Source organism: Lissotriton helveticus, chromosome 5_1 (genome assembly GCF_964261635.1).
Source record: "Lissotriton helveticus chromosome 5_1, aLisHel1.1, whole genome shotgun sequence".
NCBI classification, from domain to species: domain Eukaryota; kingdom Metazoa; phylum Chordata; class Amphibia; order Caudata; family Salamandridae; genus Lissotriton; species Lissotriton helveticus.
Genome location: NC_136065.1, coordinates 707,417,420 through 707,441,087, shown reverse-complemented (window position 1 = coordinate 707,441,087; position 23,668 = coordinate 707,417,420). Strand labels below are relative to the sequence as shown.

Sequence of the window (23,668 nt, the reverse complement as noted above, 5' to 3'; positions counted from 1 at the left end):
GAAACAAAAACTTTGAATATTTTGAAAAAATACTTTATTGAATAACGCGTAGCTGGATACACAGAATTCACGTCAGTGCCTAGGAGACACCCTCACATCCAGTGGCGGTGCAACTTACATTGATTTTCCATACTCCTGAGCGGGGAGTAATCCTGGAGCACGACTTACAGCCTTAATTTTTGATTCAACTCAGCAGTGCACAGTCGGCATTCTTAAGTTATATTATAATACACCACCTTATGAATATTTTTCTGTGTGTTACACTTCAGCACTGAACACGTTTGTCTCACTGACATTCTATCATGGATTATTTGCCTTTATAATGTTTTGCGAATAAATCTATATAAATCAAATACTGAACTTGATATCATACTTGACTAGGGAATCTTGTTGCTTCCAATTTGATGGCTTTCCTTCTTATTGTTTTTGTCCATCCCATGGAACATAGCTTCTTTACGATCCTTTTGATCAGATACCTTGTATTTATCTACTTTGCACATTCAGGCAACTACTTTTTCTTTCAGCGCCCTATAGGAGAGCATGTGTTTTTTTGCTCTCCCTTGTGTGCAGCTTCCTCCACACATTCCTGCCTTGCACCAGTTTTGATGCCCATCTCACCTCATACTCTGCTCCCTCTACCTCTCCTTCTCCCTCTTTTATGTTTTTGACTTTTTTCTCCACTCTTGCCTCAAACACCTCCATTGCTCCTTCGCCCACTACCCGCTGCTCCCTGCCACCCCCTACATTGATTTCTTCCTGAAGCACTTCTCTCTTATCCCCGACCACCTGCCATTCCTGTTGCGGTCTTTTATATGCTGTTGGGCCACTCCTTTTTAAAAATGTGGTTTGCCATACATTTGAATTATTATTTTCCCCCCCCCCAAGGTTGGCATCCACCATCTTCACGTATCCTAGCACATGGTTCACAGCGCTGGGCTGCAGTAGCATTATGATGCATACTCAATCATGCGTGCGCACAACTCATTGCACATTTTCTTTTGCTGATGCTGCACAGCAAAGGCAATAAGCATTGGAAGAGCCAATAGGTCAAAAGGGGGGAGACCTCCTGGGTTTGCCACTGCTTCTCTGTTCTTTCAGTGATTCTGGATTATAGAACAAATATTGTTCTTATTGAATAATTATCTCTTTACTGAGAACTAAAATACAGCCATAAATGGGGTAAGAGAGGCAGCTACAACTGAAGCAGCCAATGAAGTGAGGTCTAACACCTTAAAGCACCAGGGCCTGCGTCTGTTTCATTGATGACAGCTATCCCTCTCGCTCCAACAAGCAGCGTATTGCTTAACAAATAATAGTCTTAGAGTGCAAGAGCATTGTGATAAAGGATAGAAGAACACTGTGGTCTCCATCATAGACCCTAGGATGTGATGGGAAAACATGCAAGTACTAAACAAGCATCTGCCGATCACATGGTGTGAGATTAGTTATGACCACCAGCCTAACCTTGAACTGGGGCACATTTAAGACAAGGGGTTTGTTGCAAATCAATCATCTTTTACATGTGCGTTTAGTTTAGTGGGCCAGACTGACTAGCACAGTCACAGGGCCCACAAGATAGATCTTCAGATGGTAAAGCACAGCAAAAGGTGATTTAACTATTCTTCGACTGTTCTATTTATCTTCGTAAATGCTTATTTGTTATGTGCTTGTGTTTAGTAGCTTCTGCACAAAGTTTGATTTTTGACTTTACCTATGTTGTACTCACTGTGGACTTGAAATGAAAGTGCAGTCACTCCAGTGACACGGATTTCAAGTTCCAGGAATAATTTAAAGGCCACATGTCAGATCCTGTGGGTGGGTTCACAGACTGGCATCCTGTGCCCTATATCATCAGGTTCTTGGGATCCTGTTACAGGCTTTTGTTCGGCTTCTTAAGGAAGGGATATGAAAAGGGGAGGGGGAGGAGGAGTACATGGTAACTGGCATTATGGCAAGTTCCAAGGGTAATGTCCATGATTTCGTTTGGTTGACCTCAGGTCACTGTGCTGAGGAGGTCCGGTTCTTAGGGTTATCACACCGTGCGATTTCATATTGTATTATGTAGAAATCCGATCTTACTTTGCAACATCACAACAGGGACCAGACTTCGGAATGGCACAACACTACTCAAATCTGACCTCAGGTTGTGACATCACTCAATAACCTATTATCAGACTTTGACATCATTGCAAGAATTTATCATTTTAATTGTGACATACCTCTACGACACCGCTCTGGGAGACTAAGGTCTGGAAGGGTGACAGAAGCCTTTACTGTGCTTAGTGCATTGAGCAGGATTGATTTTTAGGAGTAACTAAGTAAAAAAGATACATTCTCAGTCTCATAATGAGACTCTCAGACAATAAAATAGAATTTAAATGAAATACTGTTTGTATTCTTTAAAATTCATCATGTTTCATGAGGTTTCTGAAAATAAAAGTGAGGACCCATCTAGCCCCTTAAACATTGGTTTCTCTTAACACCAGGAGACCTCAGGAACTCAATTTAAAAATCTTGAATTTAGCCCGAGTACACAATCTCAAAACTGTTTGTTTTTAACTAATTATTGGTAACTGCAGCTTTGTTTCATATAAATTCCTCTTCTGCCTTGTGATGAAGTCCGAGCTATAAAAATGTAGCCAATAAAAATGATAGAACACTCAATGCAACCACTGCTTTGCAACAGTCCAGTTCCTAAAGCCAAGTATAGAACACCATAAAAAGACCTTATAGAAAACCAACACCATAAAAAGCAAATACCATTACAAGGCAGTGGGGACTTGACTCTAGAAAATCAGCAAAGGGTCATAATCTCTACCCTGATTTTGTTACCGACCAGACTGGAATGACAATAGGACGCATAGCCATAATCTTAGAATACCCGGTCTCTAGTCAAAGTGTGGTGAGTGAGAGCAAGGAAGTGTAATCTTATGGTGGAAACTTGAGGAATAAAAGAAGTCAGGGGTTAGTACATTTCATTGTTGATCGCTTCCTTCGAAGGACTTCCCTCTTCTATCACCCATCTTTTACTGTAGCAGATTTTCCAGCCGAGGAAGTGTTCCTAACACAGTCCTCCAAACTCAAACTGGACAGCTTGGGGACTTTATCCGGTAGTCATAACGGGAAACTGCATAGTATTCTGACATTTGACCCTCCCTCTTCCACAAAGCGCCCATTTTCCCTTTCTAAGTCGCACCTACTTTTCTTAATGGCTTTAATTTGGTCTCCATTATGAACTCGTACTTGCAAAGTTCACAGCATCGCGTGTCGGAGCTCTTGATCCACTGCTGGAGGCAGGCCTGGTGCACGAAATGAAGACTTCCTGTGCAGTGACAGGGAGTAATGAGCGGGTTTTCATCGTCGCCTTCACAGTGACATATCCTGAATCAGGAGGAGAAAAGCACTGATTTAAACACATAGTACCTGAAGGGTGGCAACTAATTCTAGACAATCTCTTTCTCAGACAGAAACATCTTAGCTTACGGTGCGGCTTCTTTATAAGGGCTCTTGTCATGAGAATAAAACAAGCCTGCCACTTCAAAAGATTCATATTTTGGCTCTCAAAATCGTCTATAGCAACCATTTCCGCACTAGCTCAAGAAATGGTATGCAAAACGATGAAAATGGCCTTTAAAAATAGCTTTTTTCTTATTAAATTTCCATAAATGCTCCTTGTCTCAGAATATTAAGAATACATTTTCCATCATGCAAAACAAATGATGGCAGATGCGCCAAAATTAAAATTCTAGTATTTAAAAACTATGGGCCTTATTTACAGTTTGGTGGACAGAATATCAGTCACAAACGTGACGGATATCCCGTCGAGTTGTAATGTGGCGGATAGGTTTTTCGGCCAATTTTGCAGGGTCTCCGGTCAACAAAATAAAAAAAAACATTATGTTTTATCGTTCAGGAGTTCTGACTCCGCTCAAACTGCCTTGCAATGTATGCACATTTCATTCATCAAGGATTCTAAAAGTCAAAGTATCCTTTTTAGTAAAACCTTTGTGAATCTAGATGTGAACGTCCTTACAGAGAAGCAGCACCATGTATGTGACTGCAGCAAAAGTTTGCGTGCATACCAAAATGGCAGAAAGTTTATACCAAGAATCCTTCTGTTCCCAAAAGCACTTTTTGGAGAGGCAATATACCAAATTAGCATGGGATTCTACAAGCCAAAACATGACGTGATTCCTGAACAATCTTATAACTTTTGCATGCCTTTCAAGTACACAAGGATTCCGGATTTCAATCAGACACAAACAATAGGTCCCTCTAAATAACTACACTCTATGCAACCAACCAAGACAGTTAGACACCAGGAATGAGAGGTAAGGAAAGAGTGAAAAACTACAATGTAGATTTCTAAGAAGAAAAAAATCGGACAAAGGTGCTACATTTTTTGCATTAATTCCCATAAACTCCCGCAAACTCTCCCAAAGCTCTTTGAAGCGATTACTTCTCAGGTTGGTAATTTTACAATAGATTTGGTGGAAATCGAATTTTCTGAATTCAAGTAGTTTATAATCCTGCTCAACATAGATTCTGATATAATTTAAAGCAACAATCTAATGCCTTATTAAGAGTGACGTACCATTCAGTACAGGTGTGCTTTCGAGGAGACATTATAAATATCTTCGACAGGTCTGGGATTCACCTTGGGCACAGTTGGTTATCGAGGAGAGGGATATGGAGGCATGGTGAGTGCTTGTTTACCCTAAACATTATTGTAGTGAGACCAGAGAGCAAAGAGCTCCTGAATGCCCATCATTGTGCAGAAACTGTGCTAGAAAAAAGATCATGCCTGGCCACTGGACACGCTTAATTGTGATACTGATTACTTACGATTTGTAATGCTTAGAACATGGTGTTTAGTACGATGAATGTGACAACGCAAACCTTTACAATGCAGCAAGTACAATGAGGGCCCTTTTCAACCTTTTACAACGCAGGTAAGTATTTCTTTTCAGACATAAATTTTATGTCACTTAAAAATAAGGGGAGGGTTTAAGAGTAAAGGGACGGGCAATTAAAGATTCCAGGACGGATAGAGGTAACAAGGGTAAGGGGTTTCTCAGGCCCCAGGGGTTGGTAGAGATGAAGGGGGTAAGGGTTTTTTAGGATTCAGTGGTGGATAGATTTAAAGGGAGGTAGGGTTTTTTTTAGGGTTCAGTGTTAGATAGAAGTAGAGGGAGGTAAGGGCTTTCTAGGGTTCAGGCGGGGTAGGGGTAAAGGGAGGTTAGGTTTTTTAGGGTTTATGGGGTTGGTAAAGAAAGTACATTTTTCTAGGGTTCAAGGCTATGTAGAGGTAAAGAGATCTAGAGTTCAGAGACTGGTGGTGGGAAAGAGGGTAAGGGGGATTTTTGGGTTAAGGGACAGGTAGAGGTAAAGGGATGTAAGGGTATACATGCATCTATATATTACCTAGTGGTGGTCGTGAGTTATAGTTACCTTAGAGCACAAGTTCTAGTTACTTGAGAAAACTATAACTGTTGAATTTCTTTGTTTTTTGAGTTCAAAACGTAAAGTTGTTAGTGAATATTTCATCTACTTATATTGTTACTTTAGCCTTTATATATATTTTAAATTTGGGTTATGCAGCTTACCCATCAGTCAGTAAATAAATAGGGAGGTTTAGGGATATTCCCTGCCCCCCCCTCCAAAATAGATATACATTCATAGTATTGAATATATGTATATATATATATATGTATATATATATATATATATATGTATATATGTTTATATATATATATATATATATATATATATATATATATATATATATACATATATTATATATATATATAGAGAGAGAGAGATGTTACAACACATGTGGTAAAATACCATATTACGCATTATAAATGACAACGCATGCATGCGTTGAAAATATCATGCATTGTAATTGTAAAATAAGCTGTATCACTATTTATTGAGATTAGAAAGCCTTTTGAACAGAGCTGCTACACATAGAAGACGCATAAATTGAGGTGCAGAATGGGGAAGAAATTAACAGAATAGCGGGCGATTTAAGTGTTTGAATAATGGGAACACAGAGGTGCACATCTTGTGTTACATCGAGAAAAATCAAGCAAAGAAGAATAGGACCTGCAATATATGTACGCAAAAAAAATATGTAAAAGAGAGGTGGGTGTTTAGTGATTGGAATAATGATAAAGATTTGAAGAATGTAGTTAAGTAACAGAACTTTCAAGTGAAAGAAAATGATGCTTTGTAAGCATCTGTTCATAGAGTGTAGTGCTATAGATTTACATGCTTTGCATACTCCTGCCATCTAGTGTTAGGTCTGTATACTGCAGATTGTTTTTCTTCCAAGAAGTTTCGAATAATGAGGTGTGGAGTGAGTCCTTCCTTGATACATCATGAGAATGGGCCTCAGCTCCACCCATTGGTTGTTTTCCATCCAGTGGGAGTAATGGGATAGGGAGCAACAGTGTAAACATATGTATATACACATTTTAAACCCATGCATTATGGCTTTTGCATAATATATATACTGACACTGAGCAGGTATGGGGAGGTTGGAGGGTGCATGTGAATCTGCAAGGCTACATGCTACGAACAGAGGATTATCGAGTAAGTAATATTTTCCCTTCATAGCACTTGTTGCTGTAGATACACATGATTTGCTTAGACTGTAAACCAGTATCCTCCCAGCTGTGGTTAGTGAGCAGTTAGGGCAGATATTTGAAAGAGTGTTAGTAATACTGTTTGGGTAACCATAAACTGTTGTTGTGCTAGTATATTCACACAATAATGTTTGGTGAAAGGTACGTGGCATTGACCGTGTTGCTGCTTTACATATTTCAGCTATGGGAATGTTACCAACAAACGCCATTGCTGCATCTTTATTACATGTTGAATGAGCTCTTGGAGGTACAGTAAGTACTCTTTTAGCTTTTATATAGGACGTTTGAATACATTTTACGATCTATCTAGCAATACCTGCATTTAAAATAGCTTGCCCTTTTTGTGGTGTTGCATATGCCATAAACAGTTGGCCAGTTTTCCTAATGCTTTTGTTCTGTCAATGTAGTACATAAGCAATCTTTTGACATCTACTGTATGCAGTGCACTGCAACTGTTTCTGGTTTTGGGAAGAAACGAGTACTTCTTTAGCATTATTTAACCTGAAATGGCAAGATCACTTTTGGTCAAAATGTTGCCTTATTTCTTGATATCATCCTACATTTATGAATTTAAATGAAGGTTCTTGAATAGTGAGCGCATGAATCTCACAAACTCTTTGTTAAGAGGTGGTAGCTAGTGAGAAGGCACCTTTCCACGTTAACAACTGTAAATCCACCAAGTGCAAAGGTTCAAACGGTAGGCTCTATTAGTTGTGTGAGTACTATATTTAAGTTACACAATGGCGCTGGAGTGTTTCTAGGTGGTATTATTTGTTTGAGATGTTCCATGAAGGCTTGTATGACTGAAAGTGAAAAAAGCAATGAACGTTCTCTATTTTGCATATATGCTGCTACAGCAGTTAGATGTATTTGTATAAATGTGTAGGACAACCATGACCTTTGTAGATGTAGTATGTAAGAAAGCTTGTCCTGCACAGTTACCTGAAGTGAGCGGAGATCTTTACTAATATAATAGCAACAAAACGCTTCTATTTTCACCATAACAGGTGTGAATGTTTGGCTTGCGTGAATCCTGAACGAAAGCCATACATTCTTCTGGAAGATTTATATACCCAAATTCTAAGACCTCAGGTACCAAATTGCAAGATTGAGCTTCTTTGGGTCTGGATATTTGGCAATACATTTGTGCTGAGAGTGATCCACTCTAAATGAAAGTTTATCTGAAAGGTGACATGGACATTTTTACACGGATGAGTGCCAACGTTGCTTGGCCCAAGTGGGTGCTACAAGAATGAGCAATGTCTTGTGTTGTTGCAACTTTCTGACTACACATGTGATGAGTGGGAGAGGCAGAAAAGGGTATGCACATATCCCTAACAAATTCACCCATAGTGCATTGCTTCTGGACTGTGGATACATGGAAGCAGAGTTTGTGAATAGTGCATTTTCTTTTATTGCAAATAGGTCTTCAGTTTAGGTGCTCCATTTGTGAACATACTTTGTTGATTTGAGGGGAGAGTTCCTAGTCATGTACTTGTTGATGTGTCCTGCTTAATAGGTCCGCAAAAATACTGCCCACTCCTGGAAGATATTCCACCAAGAGGTGTATGTTGTGATAAATAGAAAAGTGACAAATCTTTTGGATGGTTTGGAAAGCAGAAGAAAGTGTGTGCTTCCCTTTTCTGAATGTAACACACTGCAATCATGCTGTCTCTTTTGATCAAGACTTTCTTGTTATTCATCATTGCACATAAGGCTTTGGGTGCCAGTTATAATGCTTGGAGCTCCAAACAGCTGATGTGTTTAGTTTGTTGTCCTAAATCCCATGTTCCTTAAACAGTTTTGTTCTACAGATGTGCGCTCCAACCACTGAACGATAGATCCGTGCTAGTGATCACCTGCGGAAAAGGTTCCAAAAAAGGTGTGTCAATACACAGGTTGTTGCTGTTCCACCAATTTAGAGAGTGCAGTGTGCTGGCCTTTGTCAACACTAGATCATGGAGTTGCCCCTCTGCTAGTAACCATTGACTGTGACTGGTGAGGTAATGCTGGAAAGGGCACACGTGTAATCTGGCTTGTGGCACAATCCATATACATGATGCCATCATTCCAAGCAGTCTCATTACAGTTCATACTGCTATTGGGTAGCTAGACTGAAAAAGACGCAGTCGCTGGTTAAATGCCATCACCTTCTGGTTGTGGGGGTATGCTTTCCCCATTACAGTGTTCAGTTCATCCTAGAAATAGTTGGGTCTGTTGAGAATGGAAGTGCGATTATTCACATTGATTGTGAACCCTAATCTGTGTAATTGAATCCGTCCTGCTCGAGTGTGCACTAGCCATTTCTGTTTGCTGCTGCTCCTGATCAGCCAGTTGTCTAGATAAGGAAAGAAATGGACGCCGCTTTCCTGAAGTGAGCTGTGACCACCGCTTAATATTTTGAAAATACCCTCTAGGATATTGTAACCTCGAAAAGGAGACCTGTGAACTGGTACTGTTATCCACCTACCATGAATCTCAAAAATCACCAATGTGCATGGATGACTCGGGATATGCAAGTATGTATCTTTGAGGTCTAAAGCTGTATGAAGTCCCCCTTGTGAAGTATTGGTATGACATCTTGTAGGGTAGTCTGATGAACATGCTATGACACGATGAACTGGTTCAGTGTCCTGGGATCTAGTATAGGTTGAAGGATTCCATCCATTGTAGGATGAGCAAATATATCGACTATAACTCCTGTCTACTTTCATAAATATGTACTAGTTGTATTGCTCGCTTTGGTAGGAACAATTGAACTTCCTCTTCTAAAAGGAAGAGATGTTGTTAGCAGTAAAACTTGTGTCCTGGAGGTACGTTGCCTGGTCTGGTGTGGAATTCGAGACGATAGCCTCTTTGGGCTATTCAGAGCACCCACTGATCTGAGGTGATTTCTGCCCTGTGTGGATGGAAATCCATTATTAGCCGTTCCACTGGTTTATTTGTTCAGGGAAGCCCTGGGTGAGCCTGTGCTTGCTGATCATGGTTCCTTTGGAGGATCCACCTTTACCCTTAACTCTAGTATTGCTATCTCCGTAACTTCCCTTTGAGTACCTCTGTTGTTTTGGGGATCCTGAAAGTCTTGATGTTATTGCCTTTGGTATGTGTGTTTAAGAGATGGTTGCCCTCATTTGTGTGAGTCTCTTGGTTACAGCCTATGAAAAAATCCCCTTGAGGTGAATGTTTGTGGTGCTCCCAAGGACCTTGCTATATTTGTGTCCTTTTGAATTTTTTCTAAAATGTAATCCACCTGGTGACCATCAAACGGAATGTTAAGAAGCTGTTGTTGCACCTATGATTTAAACCCTGACATCCTTAGCCAAGCATCCCTGCGAAGTAGTACGCTGGTGTTTATTCTTTTTAAGAAGTGGTGTCAGCTGCATCAAGTATGCAGGGGATGTTTGCATTTGAGGTTCTCTTACTTTCTGCTTTTTCCTCCCCCCACTTCCTATATGTTTCAGGCAGATGCTGTATGAGTGCTTCCATCTATTTTCAAAGGAATCTGTCACACATTGAACAGTGATTCAACTGAATTGGTGATACACCAGTGAATTGACGCCAACAGCACCTCTTTTCCCTGCTGCATCTATAAGCTTGCTCTCTTTATCCGAGGTCAGGGCATCCACTGTTGTTGGCACAGATACTCTCTTCCTGGGTGTATGAACCACTATTGAGTCTGGTGGAACCTGAGACCTTGTATAAATGGGGTCGTCTTGGCACGTCTAATAAAGTTTTTCCATCCGTGGAGTTACAAAATGGACTCTGATAATATCTTTAATATTATCAGGAGCAGATTTAATCATTCCCTTTAACATTGGTACAAACTGAATACTACGTTCAGTGTTTGAGGGATTCTACAAGGGAATAGTCTTCCTCTTCTACGGGGTGCACAGACACATTGTGGTGATGAACCGTTCCCTGAATTACAACAAGGTATGATGCTGTATCATCCGGGGAGATGGCTTTATTAGATAAGGTGCAATATCTGGATCCTGTGGATAATTTACCTTGTAGTCCTCCCACTGGCCAGCTTCCGCACCAACTAGCTGGTCATTAAGGGTCTCTATCTCCATATGGACGGCCTAGGTCTGATAAGGAGTGCCCCTCTGGTGATTATGATGTGGGCAAAGGAGGCAGTGATGAACTTCTTTATGGCAGTGGTGGTGTTTGTGGTGGTAGTGGAGGAGTTGGCAAACGTGCAGCTGGTGGCGCAGACTTTTGCATGGTAGGTGTATGAATGAATGAATACGCACTTGTATAGCGCATGGCTACCCAAGGGCATCCCAGCACATCTTATGACACCCACTCATTCTTCACTGATCATGGAAAAAAAAGGTTTTCAGCTGTTCCTGAAATGGAGATAGTTAGGCTCAAGGAGGATAAGGTCAGGGAGCTGGTAACGCTGATGTAAAGACGGGTGCGTGAGAGATCCTACGGGTGAACCGAGACTCGCCTGTTATTAGGGCCGACTCCCGTGCCTGCCCGCTTCCATCTGCCGGTTCCTCCCTGCTGTGACGCCAAGAACACCAGCGACGCAGGTAGAAGGAACTCGCTTTCCCAGGGGGCACTGCGACCGCGCATTGGAGCGCGTCACCAGCCAGCGCCAGGCGGCGCTACAAAGCGGGGGTCAGACCGCAACGCGGGACGCAAGCGGGACGCCCGGGGCGAAGCCCGGGCAAAGGGCGGGCCCTCTACGGCCCTCATCGGCACGAGTAGGCCAGGCTAGGCCACCCCCCTAAAAAAAAATTTAAAAAAAAAAAAATCCATCATTGAGCACCAGGGATCAGTTCCAGCCAGCTCACTGACAGTGGAAGTGTTATTGCTTTTGGTCGACCGCCTCCCAAGTCCTAGTTACCAGACGGGGGTCGGTAATTAGCCTGTATAGCTGCCACCGAATCGCCCAGGAGCTTGGAAAGAGGAGGGGGCCTTCGATGAGAAGTTTATAGCAGATACAACACCACTATGAAGCAGGAAAATGAGTTCGCTGGATACCTGTATAAGACGCTGAAGTAAGACATTTGTTTTTAACCTTGAGAGTTACGTTTTATCATTTTTTTTTTTTGTGTGTACAATACTGGGTACAAGACTATCACACCCCTTTGCATAATTATGCCTAAAAGAAATAATCACATGGGATCTGAAACACCAAATAACACCATGGAAAACGACCTTGTTCAAGTGGTCAATAAGATAAACAGTGAGCGCAGACAGTCGTTGGGACTGACTCAGTCACCTATTCTCCCTCCCATGAGCTCACCGTCTTCCTCGCAAACAAATGAGTCTCTGCTATTAGAATCTAACAATGATGCCCATGAAACAAACTCCCCAGTTATTGTCAGTATTGATACCAGTGCAGTAAATGTGGCGGATACTGACCCACATGTGGACAATGACTTAGATGTACATGCTGTCATTGTGGTTGAAGAAAAAGAAGGAGTGGAGGACGAACCATCTGTAAAGCAGTCCACAAGGGCAGTTAGAGCCTGTCGTAGATCACAAAACAAACGTGGGGGGGCACGCTCTGGAAAAAATAAGGTTACGTCACCACCAAAGACAAAAAGCACTCGCCAGAACTATGAGGAGAACAATTTGAGGGAGATATCGGATGAGGACCTAATGTCAAGAATAACAGAGCTGTTAGAAATAAAAATTCAGACACTTATCAAGCCACTTATTAGCAAGATTGATAAACTTTCTGCGGACATAAAGAAATTGGAAGGTACACAAAATGTATTAGTAGATATAATAGGAAATGTGTTAAGTAATGTTAACAAGGGCCACGATTGTTCAAAGGAAGATAACGAATCTGGGTCAACATCAGATGTTACCACACAAGGGCCAACTCTTTCGGAATGCCCGCAAACTGGCCCCAATATCAATGATTTGCCACTAGAAGCCCCAATTGCTCAACTAACTGATCCACCTCATGCTATAGTGCCCCCTAGTTTTGAAGAAGACTCAACACAATTTGTAGTTGAAGCGTCGCCATTGGTGTTAGTTCTAGCTAATACACCAACCCTACCACCGGGTCAAACCGAGTCAACATCGTCACTAATAAGTAAGGCACTATACTGGCTGTCAAATAATATGCAGATAGCACAGGGGGGTGAACAGCGGCTGGCTGACGAAATCAAAATGGTAAGGAGGGTTGGATGGATAGGAAATAAGCAAAATAAATGGAAGGGCGACTGTGTGATACTACATTTTTCAAATCCAGCTGCTCTTCCCGATATTCTATCCAATATTCTTCCACCACAAAGAAGAAGTAGTTCTATAATCCCCCTTACATTAGAATTCTTTTACAATGAGTCGCAAAAAGCTAACAATCATAAGTCCCTGAAGCCAGCTTGGTTAGCGAGAAATAATGGATAGGGTGGGGGACCTACAATGTTTGACACAAACTATGCTTCCAAAAATAGGGCTGGCCCATGGCAAGTTAATCAACATAACATTCCTTGTTTCACCACTCCAGGGCAAAATTGGAATTTAATGGGCAGACGAGGGCCGGGTACATCTGCTAACAATTGTGGGGCCTTAGGCAATGGCAACTACAACGGAGGATGGCCAGGTGTGCAGCAGAATTTATTACATCCTATTACCCCTGTACCCATAAGCAATGGCAACCATAATGGAGGATGGCTAGGTGCTCACCAGAATCCAGCATGTTCTATTACCCCTGTACCTAGATGGAATGTACCAACAAATGGTTGGGGTCTTGGGGCCCCATCTTATAATTGGGGAGTTAGCACTTCAAATAGGTTTGGGGCCCTAGCTGGTCTAGCTGATTGCGATTGACTTGATGGAGGGGCTTTGGCAATGTCATGTGGCATAGAATATACACATCCTAGTTTGCATTCTGAGGTTGTACCAAAGCAGATTGCACTTGTTAAAAATCCTCAACAGCCACTGCACTATGTTGACACAACGGCACAAACACCACACCTAGATGTAAATGGGTCTATTATACAACAGCAGGTAACAGGGAAACCAGGTGTTTTAGAAATAACAAAAATAATCTGTTGGAATATTGCAGGTTTGAAAAAAAACCTTTCAGATCCGGCCTGGCATGACTATCTGGCTAGTGGGGATTTAATCATGTTCCAGGAAACCTGGGGGCTCGAGAATTATTTCAAGGTTGATTATAGATCTTTTTTTATCCCCGCAGTTAACACAAATGGGGGAAGACCTTCTGGAGGTCTAACAATATGGGTGAAAATCACAGGCGGCCTGTCCTTTAAGCAAATTGATACAAATAATCCCGACCTTCTATTACTTGAGTTAAAAAACACTAAGGGTTGTAGCATTTACGTGATCAATATTTACAGCAGACCACATCGATCGTGTAAAGAATCACCAGTTGTAACCCATTTGAGTAATATTGCGGCGGGGTTTGATCAAAATGCAATAATGATTATAGGTGGTGACTTCAATAGAGGTTTCGAACCTATAATAGGCCTAGAAGACATCCACCAGGACGAGGATAGCGTCAATAATATCCCCTTGGTTGACACAAATTATAAAGCACCTTGTACAGTGAGTGCCCTACAACTATTGAATTTGACTCTCGACCAATGCCTACGTGCCTGCAATGGGCAGTTGCCCTCAGACTGCCCCAGTAAACCAACATTTACCAGAGGGGCGAATCCCAGCCATTTAGATTATTTTTTAGTTTCTCTGAATTCATGGCCCATGATCATCGACCTAATGGTGGATGACCGCACAGAAAATAACCACTATCCATTGATCTTATCTGTCCAGACCCAGATCTTTAAAACCCTTGATAAAAGTGCTAAAAGTACTGTTTCCTTACCACAGGACCCTCTAGTGGCAAACAACCGTAGATCCCTGAAGTGGCCAGTGGTTTTAGGTAACACAACAATCATTAGTCAAATCTATAATGTATTTGTGAGGCACATGTCCCCTCTCTTAGGAAATAGTACTGTCACCCAAAATACTTGTCTGATAGAATCTCATGATCATTTAATTGACCAACTTGGCGAGATCCTAACCAGGGCGGTAAAAAGATCACATAACGCCCAAAAGAGTAAACAAACAGGGACCACCTGGTATAACCAGGAATGCCGGAGAGCTAAAGCAGACCTAATTACAGCGGTCAGGGGGGATTCAGCGGACACTGTGAGAATTAGGAGAGCTCAGTACAAAAGAACCCTATTAATGGCCAAAAAAGAGTGGGACGAAAGGGTTTGGTCAGATTTGTTGGATGCATGTAAGTGTAAAGACCAGACCTCCTTTTGGAGCCTCATTGCCAGAGGCACCAGGGGGGCGACTGAATGCAAAGATAAATTCCTAGAGGAGGAAATTTGGGTCAAGCATTTATATGCTTGTGAAAGTTCTGGCGAGATTGAAGGTTGGGACAGCTTGCAGCCTTTTTTGGTTGCGCATGACACACCGCTTGTCTTCTCCTTGACAGAAACAATTCTAGCAATCAAGGCAGTTAAGCCAGGGAAAGCGCCAGGCCCTGACAGAATACCAGGTGAGCTATGGAAGCACGAGAACTATATCTGGGCTCCTTATATCAATTTACTATCTAATGATATTGCTAGAGGAGCTCCTGTTCCAGAAACCTGGAAGGGGGCGGAGATTGTAACACTGTTCAAGAAGGGTGATAGGTCAAATCCCTCGCATTATCGGCCTATCAGCTTAATTGACGTGTTGCAAAAATTTTTTGCCCGTCAAGTCCAACTCTCCACTTGGATTGAAGAACACTCTATCTATACAAAATACCAGGCAGGTTTTAGACCAAAGATAAGCACTGTAGACCAGGTTTTTAGATTTTTATGTCTAGTCTGGAAATATACGATTATAAGAAGTTCCCATATATACGTGGCTTTTGTTGATTTGAAGGCAGCTTTCGATATGGTCCCAAGGGTAGCCCTATGGAAGACATTAAACAAGATGGGCGTCCCCGGGAACATCCTTCAAATTTTAATCAGACTTCACGAGAATAATTACGCACGAGTTAGATGGGGACCAAACGGAGAAGTCAGTGAGAAGATAAAAATAGCGAAAGGGGTAAGGCAAGGGTGCGTAATGGCACCTACCTTATTCTCCTTATACGTCAATGACATCCCCGACACTCTTTTGGGCTGCGAGCATGACTCTCCCAAATTGAGTGGGCAAGCTGTTCTGGCATTGTTGTTTGCAGACGACACTATTTTAATTTCTCAGACACCCAGGGGGCTTCAAAACCTTTTAAATAAATTTAGCTGGTATTGCCACGACAAGGAACTAGAAATCAATTCCTCAAAAACTAAAGTTATGACAATCAACCCTCATAAAGGTTTTAGTAAAGTTTTTAGGATAAATAACGAACCTATTGAAGAAGTCCCCAATTTTAAATACCTGGGTATCATTTTAGACAGTAACGTTACATGGAAAACACAACTGGAGAACTCAAAATTAAGGCTGACTCAAAATCAGTGTCCGATTTTAAAGAGGCATAATAGCCATTTTAAAGCAGTCTCACCAGCCATTGAATTATTTAAGTACAAAGTGCAATCATCCTCACTTTATGGCGCGGATCTTTGGGCTTATGCTTTAAAGGATACTTTCCGAGTGAGGGAAAATTCCTTTATTAGGCAACTCCTAGGGATACCTGGGTCAACACCACTGACACCGGTATTATGGGACCTTAACTTTCGACGTACAGATGACTATGCTTCTCTCCGTCCAATGCTCTATTGGGTCCGCTTATGGTCCACTGAGGAGCTGACTGATTACAGAGAAGCATTGAAAGAGATATTGGCTATAAGGAATATCACGCATTTGCCATGGTTAGAGTACGTCAAAAAATGGTTTGAAAAACTAGGGTTAAGTGATTTTTGGTTTGACCCTGACTCTCTTACAAATAGCTCAAAAAGGATCTTGAAACAAAGGTACTGGGACTATATTAGAGATTCAGTGTTATCAAACCCCAGAACAGGGACTCTAACCTCGAAATTTTTTTAATTAAAAGTGACCATGCAATTAGAGCCCCTTATGGACGAAATTTATCCTCCATTGGCCAAAAGCCTATACTTAAAGTTCCGGTATGGTATTTTGCAATTAAAAGAAAGGACATCTAGCTGGAACTGCAATAAGGGGTTGGCCGGGGCCGCTGGCTCAGATATATGTGAGTTTTGCGAGATGGGGCTGAAAGAGGATGTGTCCCATGTTTTATTTATATGCCCAGCATACCTTAAAGCTAGGAAAAAATGGCTAAAGCCAATCTGTAGGAAGTTAGGCCTCCGACAAATTAAGGTTGGACTTAGAATTTTTAAGGGAGACACTGCCCAATCGATTGTGTTCAGCCTGAGCCGTTTCCTCCTATGTGTAGCCTTGATTAGGAAGATGAAAGATCAAAAAACTTAAGGAAATGGGCTAGTTTACCATATTACTGTGTTAACTGTTGGCTGCTAAAGTGCTGCTTGCTTTACTGTTCTGGTGTACACTTTTAACAAAAACAGATGTTTAATTTATTGTTTTATTCTGTATATTTATTCAGTGTTCTTGTACATTTGAGGGGCCGACTAGGACTAAACTACCCCCAAGTGGACAATCTGGGAAATGAATTGAATTCTATGTATTATATGCAAAGGAAGTGTGTCGATACTTTTTATCCATTCGCTATTTTTTATGTATTCAAACAAATTTTCGTTTTTAATGTGATATGATGTATTATGATTAAATGTACTGTATCTTACAAGGTTTTTTAAACCGAATAAAGATTGAAATGAAATGATAAGGAGTGCCCCTCTGGTGATTATGATGTGGGCAAAGGAGGCAGTGATGAACTTGTGACTCGAAACTTCTTCAAATAAATTCAACCTGCAATATCCAAACCAAACACTAGTTTGCAGGACTATGCTAACACATACTGCAAACATAAAATTTCAGTGGCTGTTTAAACTAGTTAAGGTAATACTTTTGCTTGAGCAGTGGTCTGAGCAACATGAAAGATCTGAAACACAATGGGGCAAAGATGGGTTTGATTTACAGATAGTAAGTGGTGCCTGGCTGATCATAGTTGCTGAAGAAGAATGTGGGGGTTTTGTCCTGCATGGAGGTGGGTGGGGAGTTGAAATTGGTAGAGGAAAAAGTAATGAGTACGATGTGTACCAGGTTTGAAGTAGGACATTCAGGAGCCTTGTTAAAACGTTTCGGACAGTGGCAATTTGGAAGAGAAATAATAACGAAAGTCACAGGCCCTAATAATAAACAAGCAGTGGCATAGCCAATAGGTCTCGCCTTCGGGAGTTGTACCAGGGCGAGATGAATGCATTTTAGCACCAAGAGTTTACTCCACTTGATCGAACCATGGCTTTGGAGCTCTGTGAATAACAATGCGGTCATACGTCATAGCTTCGAAACTCAGCAGGGCCGACTTAGTGTTTCACTGTTTGATGTAGATAAAAAGAGTACTAGTGAGAGGGATAATAAGAATGCCTGTTTTAGATCAAAAAGAACCGTAAGTTTTATTTGAAACAGAACTATAGATTCTGTGCAGACCTCAGAGTAACCAAGAGATCTCAGCTTCAAACCCTGGCATGGCAGAATCGATCATAAGTAAAGTACAGCCCTTCAAGTTGGTAGATAAAAGGAGTGCCATGAGAAGAGTCGCAAGATCGCCAGTTACAACACCCACTTAGGCTTGCACCACAGTTGCAATGGCCTGTGTTTAACCTGTTACAACTGCGAATCCGGCAGCTCCAACTCTACACTTCAGCCTTTCGAAATAGATAAAAGGAGTGCCATTAAAAAGGGACGCATGCGTCAAATAAACCAGCACATTTGCTTAAAAAATAAAATAGGAAATAATGTCTTCTGGAAATACACGGTTACTAGAACAACATTTAGAGTGGTGTGTGTAGCTCACAACTAACAGTTGAATCTTCAGCTGCTTTGAGGAGCATTAAGAGCTATTAGTAACTGCATTTATATAGCACTTACTACCCTTCACAAGGCCTTGAAGTGCATTTTCGGCGAATAGCATTCTACTCCGGACCCCAAAATCCAAGCTAAAGGGACGTGAGGTGGCCAAAGGCCTGCCCTAGTTTTCGATTGGCTCCACCGAATCCTTCCAGTGCAATAGGTTACTTATACCTAGATAGGTGTCAAAATGGTGGCGCCAAAGCCAAATAAACACGCTCCTCTATTTCCGCTCGCAGTTTACTCCTAATCTTTTGTGTCGGAGACCTTGTTGAAAGGAGATTTTCTGTATTTGCGTAGCTCGTCTGCTTGTTGTTTTTAAGCAGCTCTTCATCTTGTTCTCTCTGCTTGACTACCTCAGCTCCACACCAGCCTCGCATCGCAAATAAGAACGAGTCTGAGGTGGGCGGTGGCAAGCATTATGCAGCGAGGAAACACGAGGACTCATTAATTATCTGACAATGAAATGTACTGGACCGTATTCCAGGAGCGCCGCATGGGGAGATGGCGCATTTGGAGACGTATTCTCACAGAGCTCAATGTTCGAATCCCACAATTCCTTGAGAAAGGTAAGTGTGTAATCACGCTGTGCATAGTTTTAATCCTCAAAGGTGCATACGTGGGGGGGTGCAGGAAGCCTGAGATGGGGTGGGGGGATCACCTTCAGCAAAGTGCACCCCCTTTTTTTTTAGATTGGCATATACATAGAACGCAAAAGCCAAAAACAGAATTGCAGCTATGCACACAGAGAGATATGATGTGGCGTGCCACTATAAGCATTACAGTGCATTCTGATGACAGCAATAAACAAAAAGCCATAAAAACAAGGAAATGGACGGTGTCGGCCCTCCATGCTATAATACGGCCTCTTGATGGAAGGACGCGTAATAACGGCTTACCAGAAATGCATAATTAGCGCTGCAGCAGCAACATCCAACAAGCGCGCGCAGGATCTTTTTATTACGCCTTGGCGCTGATGCGTGCGGCACGCGCCCCCTAGAGTCCCTGGCCTCTCCCGCTCCGTCATTTCATGTCCCCTGCTGCCAATTAGTGATCCTCAACCACAACCTCGCTGTTGGTTGCCTGGGGGGATATGACCTCATATTGTGAGAGAAAGGGAGCGACTGTAGTGAAAGAAAGACTCGTGCCGCCCAGTGTTTACACTGACAGCTGGTAGTGCAAGGGCGTGCATGTGTGTGCACCAGACGGGGAGGAAGTAAAGTGCGTCCACATCACACACAAAAAGAAGCACTTTAACTTTTAAATGCACAAGCACCAAAACAGCATTTTTCACTGACAATACAGAAATAAACAAAAATAATATGAAGCATGATTTTTGGTCGCGTGGAGCACGCTTCCCTGGGTGTCATGCAGGCTCGAACCCCCACCACTTTTCCTACCCCTGCAACTCACCAGCCTAGGAGGAGGGCTGGAGACCGAGGGAGAGGTGGGTCCGGCGAGGAGCGTCAGCAGCAGCAGCCGGTTGGTGCCGCCCCCTGAGCACTTCAAACGAACCTGATTCTTCATTTGCAAAGTTGGCGGGGGTGGGGGGAGGGTGTGCACGATTCACTTGCGGGAGCCAGCAGCTGGCGCCGCGATAAATGATCACATCTGGTGCCAGCCGCTCGCACCCGCAATTAACTCGCCTCACGTGGACGCGTTGCCATTGAAGGCAATGGAACCCGTGCACGTGTTTGGCTAAAAAGCCGTACCGATAGCAAGAGGTCTTTTTGCCTATGCAGCGCATGCGCGCTGTGTAGGCGAGACCTAAAAAGGGTTATTGCCAAGCAGGTGGAGAAGAGAATTTAATCAACAATTTGACTTAATTTCAGGGGATAGAGTCTATGAAAGGAAAATAAGTCAAGATAGTATGGAAATTTGACTGAGTAGAGGGTGAAGGTTAGAAGGCTATGGGCTGCTTTTTAGGTACTGTTTCTTATACAAGCACTCGATTTCCTCTATTTGTGAATTAATAAGCACATTTATGCTTCAAGTGCTTGTATAGATGGTGTGATTTGAAATTATATGGGGGCCATGAGTTAACATCTTTTTAGGTGGGGATTTGTAACCTTAGACTGCAGACTCTATGTTTCTAAGGAGAAGTTCAATAACTCGATCTGCCATTACACAGGACCCCATTCTTTTACCTTCTGCTTCATCAGCGTACGGACACAATGTAATAAAACACAGCATCAACCTAGTACATAGATTTTCCATCCGACCCTAACCCTTTATCCAACTTTAACACTACCTGTTACCCAAATCTTCATCCTAATACTATATTGCTAGCCCTAATTCCCATTCTAAGCATATAATGCGTCTTCTGTTTAAATCAACTCATTTCTCATGCTTAATCTCACTTTATATGCTAAACTTGTCCCTAACCCAGATGACAAACCTTGCCCTATACCTTACCCAAACCTTAAACCTAAAACTAAACCAAGTCTAACCCTAACCCTTAATATTAAGACTAAACCCAACCTTGCCCTAACACTAATCCTAACACTCCAGTACTCCTAACCATATTTCTTGCCTAACCCTAACCCTTACACTTATTTTATATTTATCTTTGTTTATGTAATGATATTCTCACAGTGGTACTTTCAAAGAAGGCACAGGAAGGAGTTAGCTCAGGAAATTATGCTCTTTTGGCATAAAAGTTTGTCTTGAGGCAGAGCCAATACAGCCTTTCATGCTTGCAATGTGGATAAATTATGTACCATTAAGTTGAGGAATATTAACACCAGTCATTTACAGAACTGAGACTTTGCAAAACTGCTACATTAAGTTTTAAACGAGAACAAGTTACTATTATTATTATAGAGCGAATGGAGGGGAGTTAGTGGTAGGGGTATAAGTGTGGAGCTCTGAAGGGGCGATGAAGAGAGGCATAAGGGATAGTGGGGATTTAAAGAGACTAGGAAAGGATCTGTTTAGACATACTAAAATGAACTGTGAACAGCACACTGGGGAACAACTGAAGGCTACTTTCTACTGGTGCCATTAGCATAACCTAACCCAAAACAGATCCAGCAGTGACACTTACTAAAAAGCTCTTCGCAGCTACAAGCTGTGTCCTCATGCAGGCTATCACCGGATACTTCTTTTTCACAGTGTAATAGAAAAAGGTCAAAAACTAGGCCTCAAGAGTGTATATCTTGCTTACTATGGTTATCATATTGCCTCTAACACACAAAAGGTGTCGGAGGAATGCTTGTAAATAGCCTAAGCACTGGCATTTGTTCAGTGTAGCATTCCAACACATTGTTATTTTTTTACCACTACCCCACCTCATGTTAGACACAACCATATGCAAATTGGCCACGATCCTGCTTGAATTGGGACAGTCCAGTCCGAACGGCCAAACCAGGTTCTTGTTGAACCGGAACATAATCTATCCAAGTCCGGATTTGGTGCAGTTGGGCCTCGACAGTTGGGTGCAGCTTGGTTGCATTGGTACAGAGAGAACAGGACCGGATATAACCATGGCTTCTTAGGGTGATACATCAATCACACAAGAGATGATGAAAGGAATGCTTCTTGGGTTTCGGTTCGGAGAGGGCCTGACTTGGCAACTGGGGCTGGAGTGTTGGAAAAGTCCCATGTCTGATTTGAATATGGCTCTTTCGAATCTGAGGTGGGCGAAAAAAACTATGAGTTGACTTGCTACCCCAAGCACTTGCCAGTGGTTAGACTATCTGCAGCATCCTCTCATCACCTTTTTGAATGTTTTATCATTGTGCCTCAGTATATATGGAAACACCAGCTTACTTTTTGTAACTTTTGTTCTTACCACAATGTTAAAAGTTGCCAATGCCTGCCTCTACACTAGATCTACATGGAATATGTAAAGTTATGTACGGAACATACTTAAATGACCATTAACATGTTTAGAACACACTTTTTAGAAAAAGACAAAACCTACAACTTAATTTCCCAAAATTGGTACCATAGGGGCAGCCGGCACATCTGGACATGTGAAGAGAATACTGTGCTTCTTTGGAAAGATAGCTCAAATGTAGAGGTCACAGGCAGTGCTGAGTAACAGAGCCACACTGGGCTATGTTAGAAAAAATTAGTCTCAGTGAGTAAGACAAACAAAAGTGCAAATCAAATATAATAGAGTGTCAATGGTAAGCTCCAGCAAAATGCAATAAAAAGGGAAACAGTGGTGTTTCTGCAGATATGTATTCATAAGGTGTTGATCGAGGTGTAGATGGGGATTTTCTCCTTGGAGGAGTTGGGGGGCATGGTCAGGTTATGTCATTTGGGGGCAGTTAGAAAGGAGTTAAAGTTTGTTAATGTGCTTGAACCGTAGGTGCTTATTCTTCCAATACGGCCATATTAACAATTGGCATGTTTTGATGGTGATTTGTCCATATGAATCGGCCATTTGTGTTTGGGTCACACAATGAATATAGCTGCACTTCTTAGGTCTTTATTACTCCAATACAAATATTTTCCCACCAAAGGGAAAGAGAAAGCAATGAACGAAAAAGTTGCTTCTTTCGAAACTCCACATTATTAGCCGGATCCTGTCATCAGATGGATCTGGCTACCTTTAGGCCTCCGTGGCATTCGAAAGGCTTCTCTTAAATATGTTTAACAGCTGTTGAGCTTGAATGCACAAATGGATTTGGTGAAAAGGGATTTTGATGTGGAGTAGTAAATGGAAGGGAAGGAAAGAGTGAAAACTACTCATTTTTGGCGAGTAAACAGCCCTGGCTAGGTAGATCTGTACAGCAAGGGTATTTGGGCAGGGCTAGGATTTTTCAACAGCCAATACATTTGTTTCTTAAACGGACCCGGCAGAATGATTGTGAGAGAGAGGAACACAGAGGGAAGAACCTACGTTTATCATGCATCAGCAATAGCATGGACTTGTGTGCTCTTCAATGTGTTAAGTAGAACTGAGAGCAGTTGTCAGGCAATGCTGTTTTTGTAGATGATGTGCTCATCTAACATTGGTTTCATACACAGAAGAGAGTGCAAAAAGATGGAAGCTTGGTCAAGAGGGTGGAATTTCAGCCTCAATTAAGCCAAGGGCACAGTGAAGCTCGAGGCTAAAACAATCCTGAGGATTTGTTAGA

General features: G+C 42.0%; 1 protein-coding gene across 6 annotated transcripts in view; it reads right to left on the bottom strand.

The window, feature by feature from the left end:
- The window catches only part of LOC144754853 (uncharacterized), a 979,506-nt gene that overhangs the window by 26,220 nt on the left and 929,618 nt on the right, over nt 1-23,668 (bottom strand). For all 6 annotated transcript variants that reach the window (XM_078643112.1, XM_078643111.1, XM_078643113.1 and 3 more), the window contains one exon: nt 3,201-3,381. In XM_078643112.1, coding sequence (XP_078499238.1) covers nt 3,201-3,381 — 181 coding nt within the window. The remainder of the gene's footprint in view (nt 1-3,200; nt 3,382-23,668) is intronic.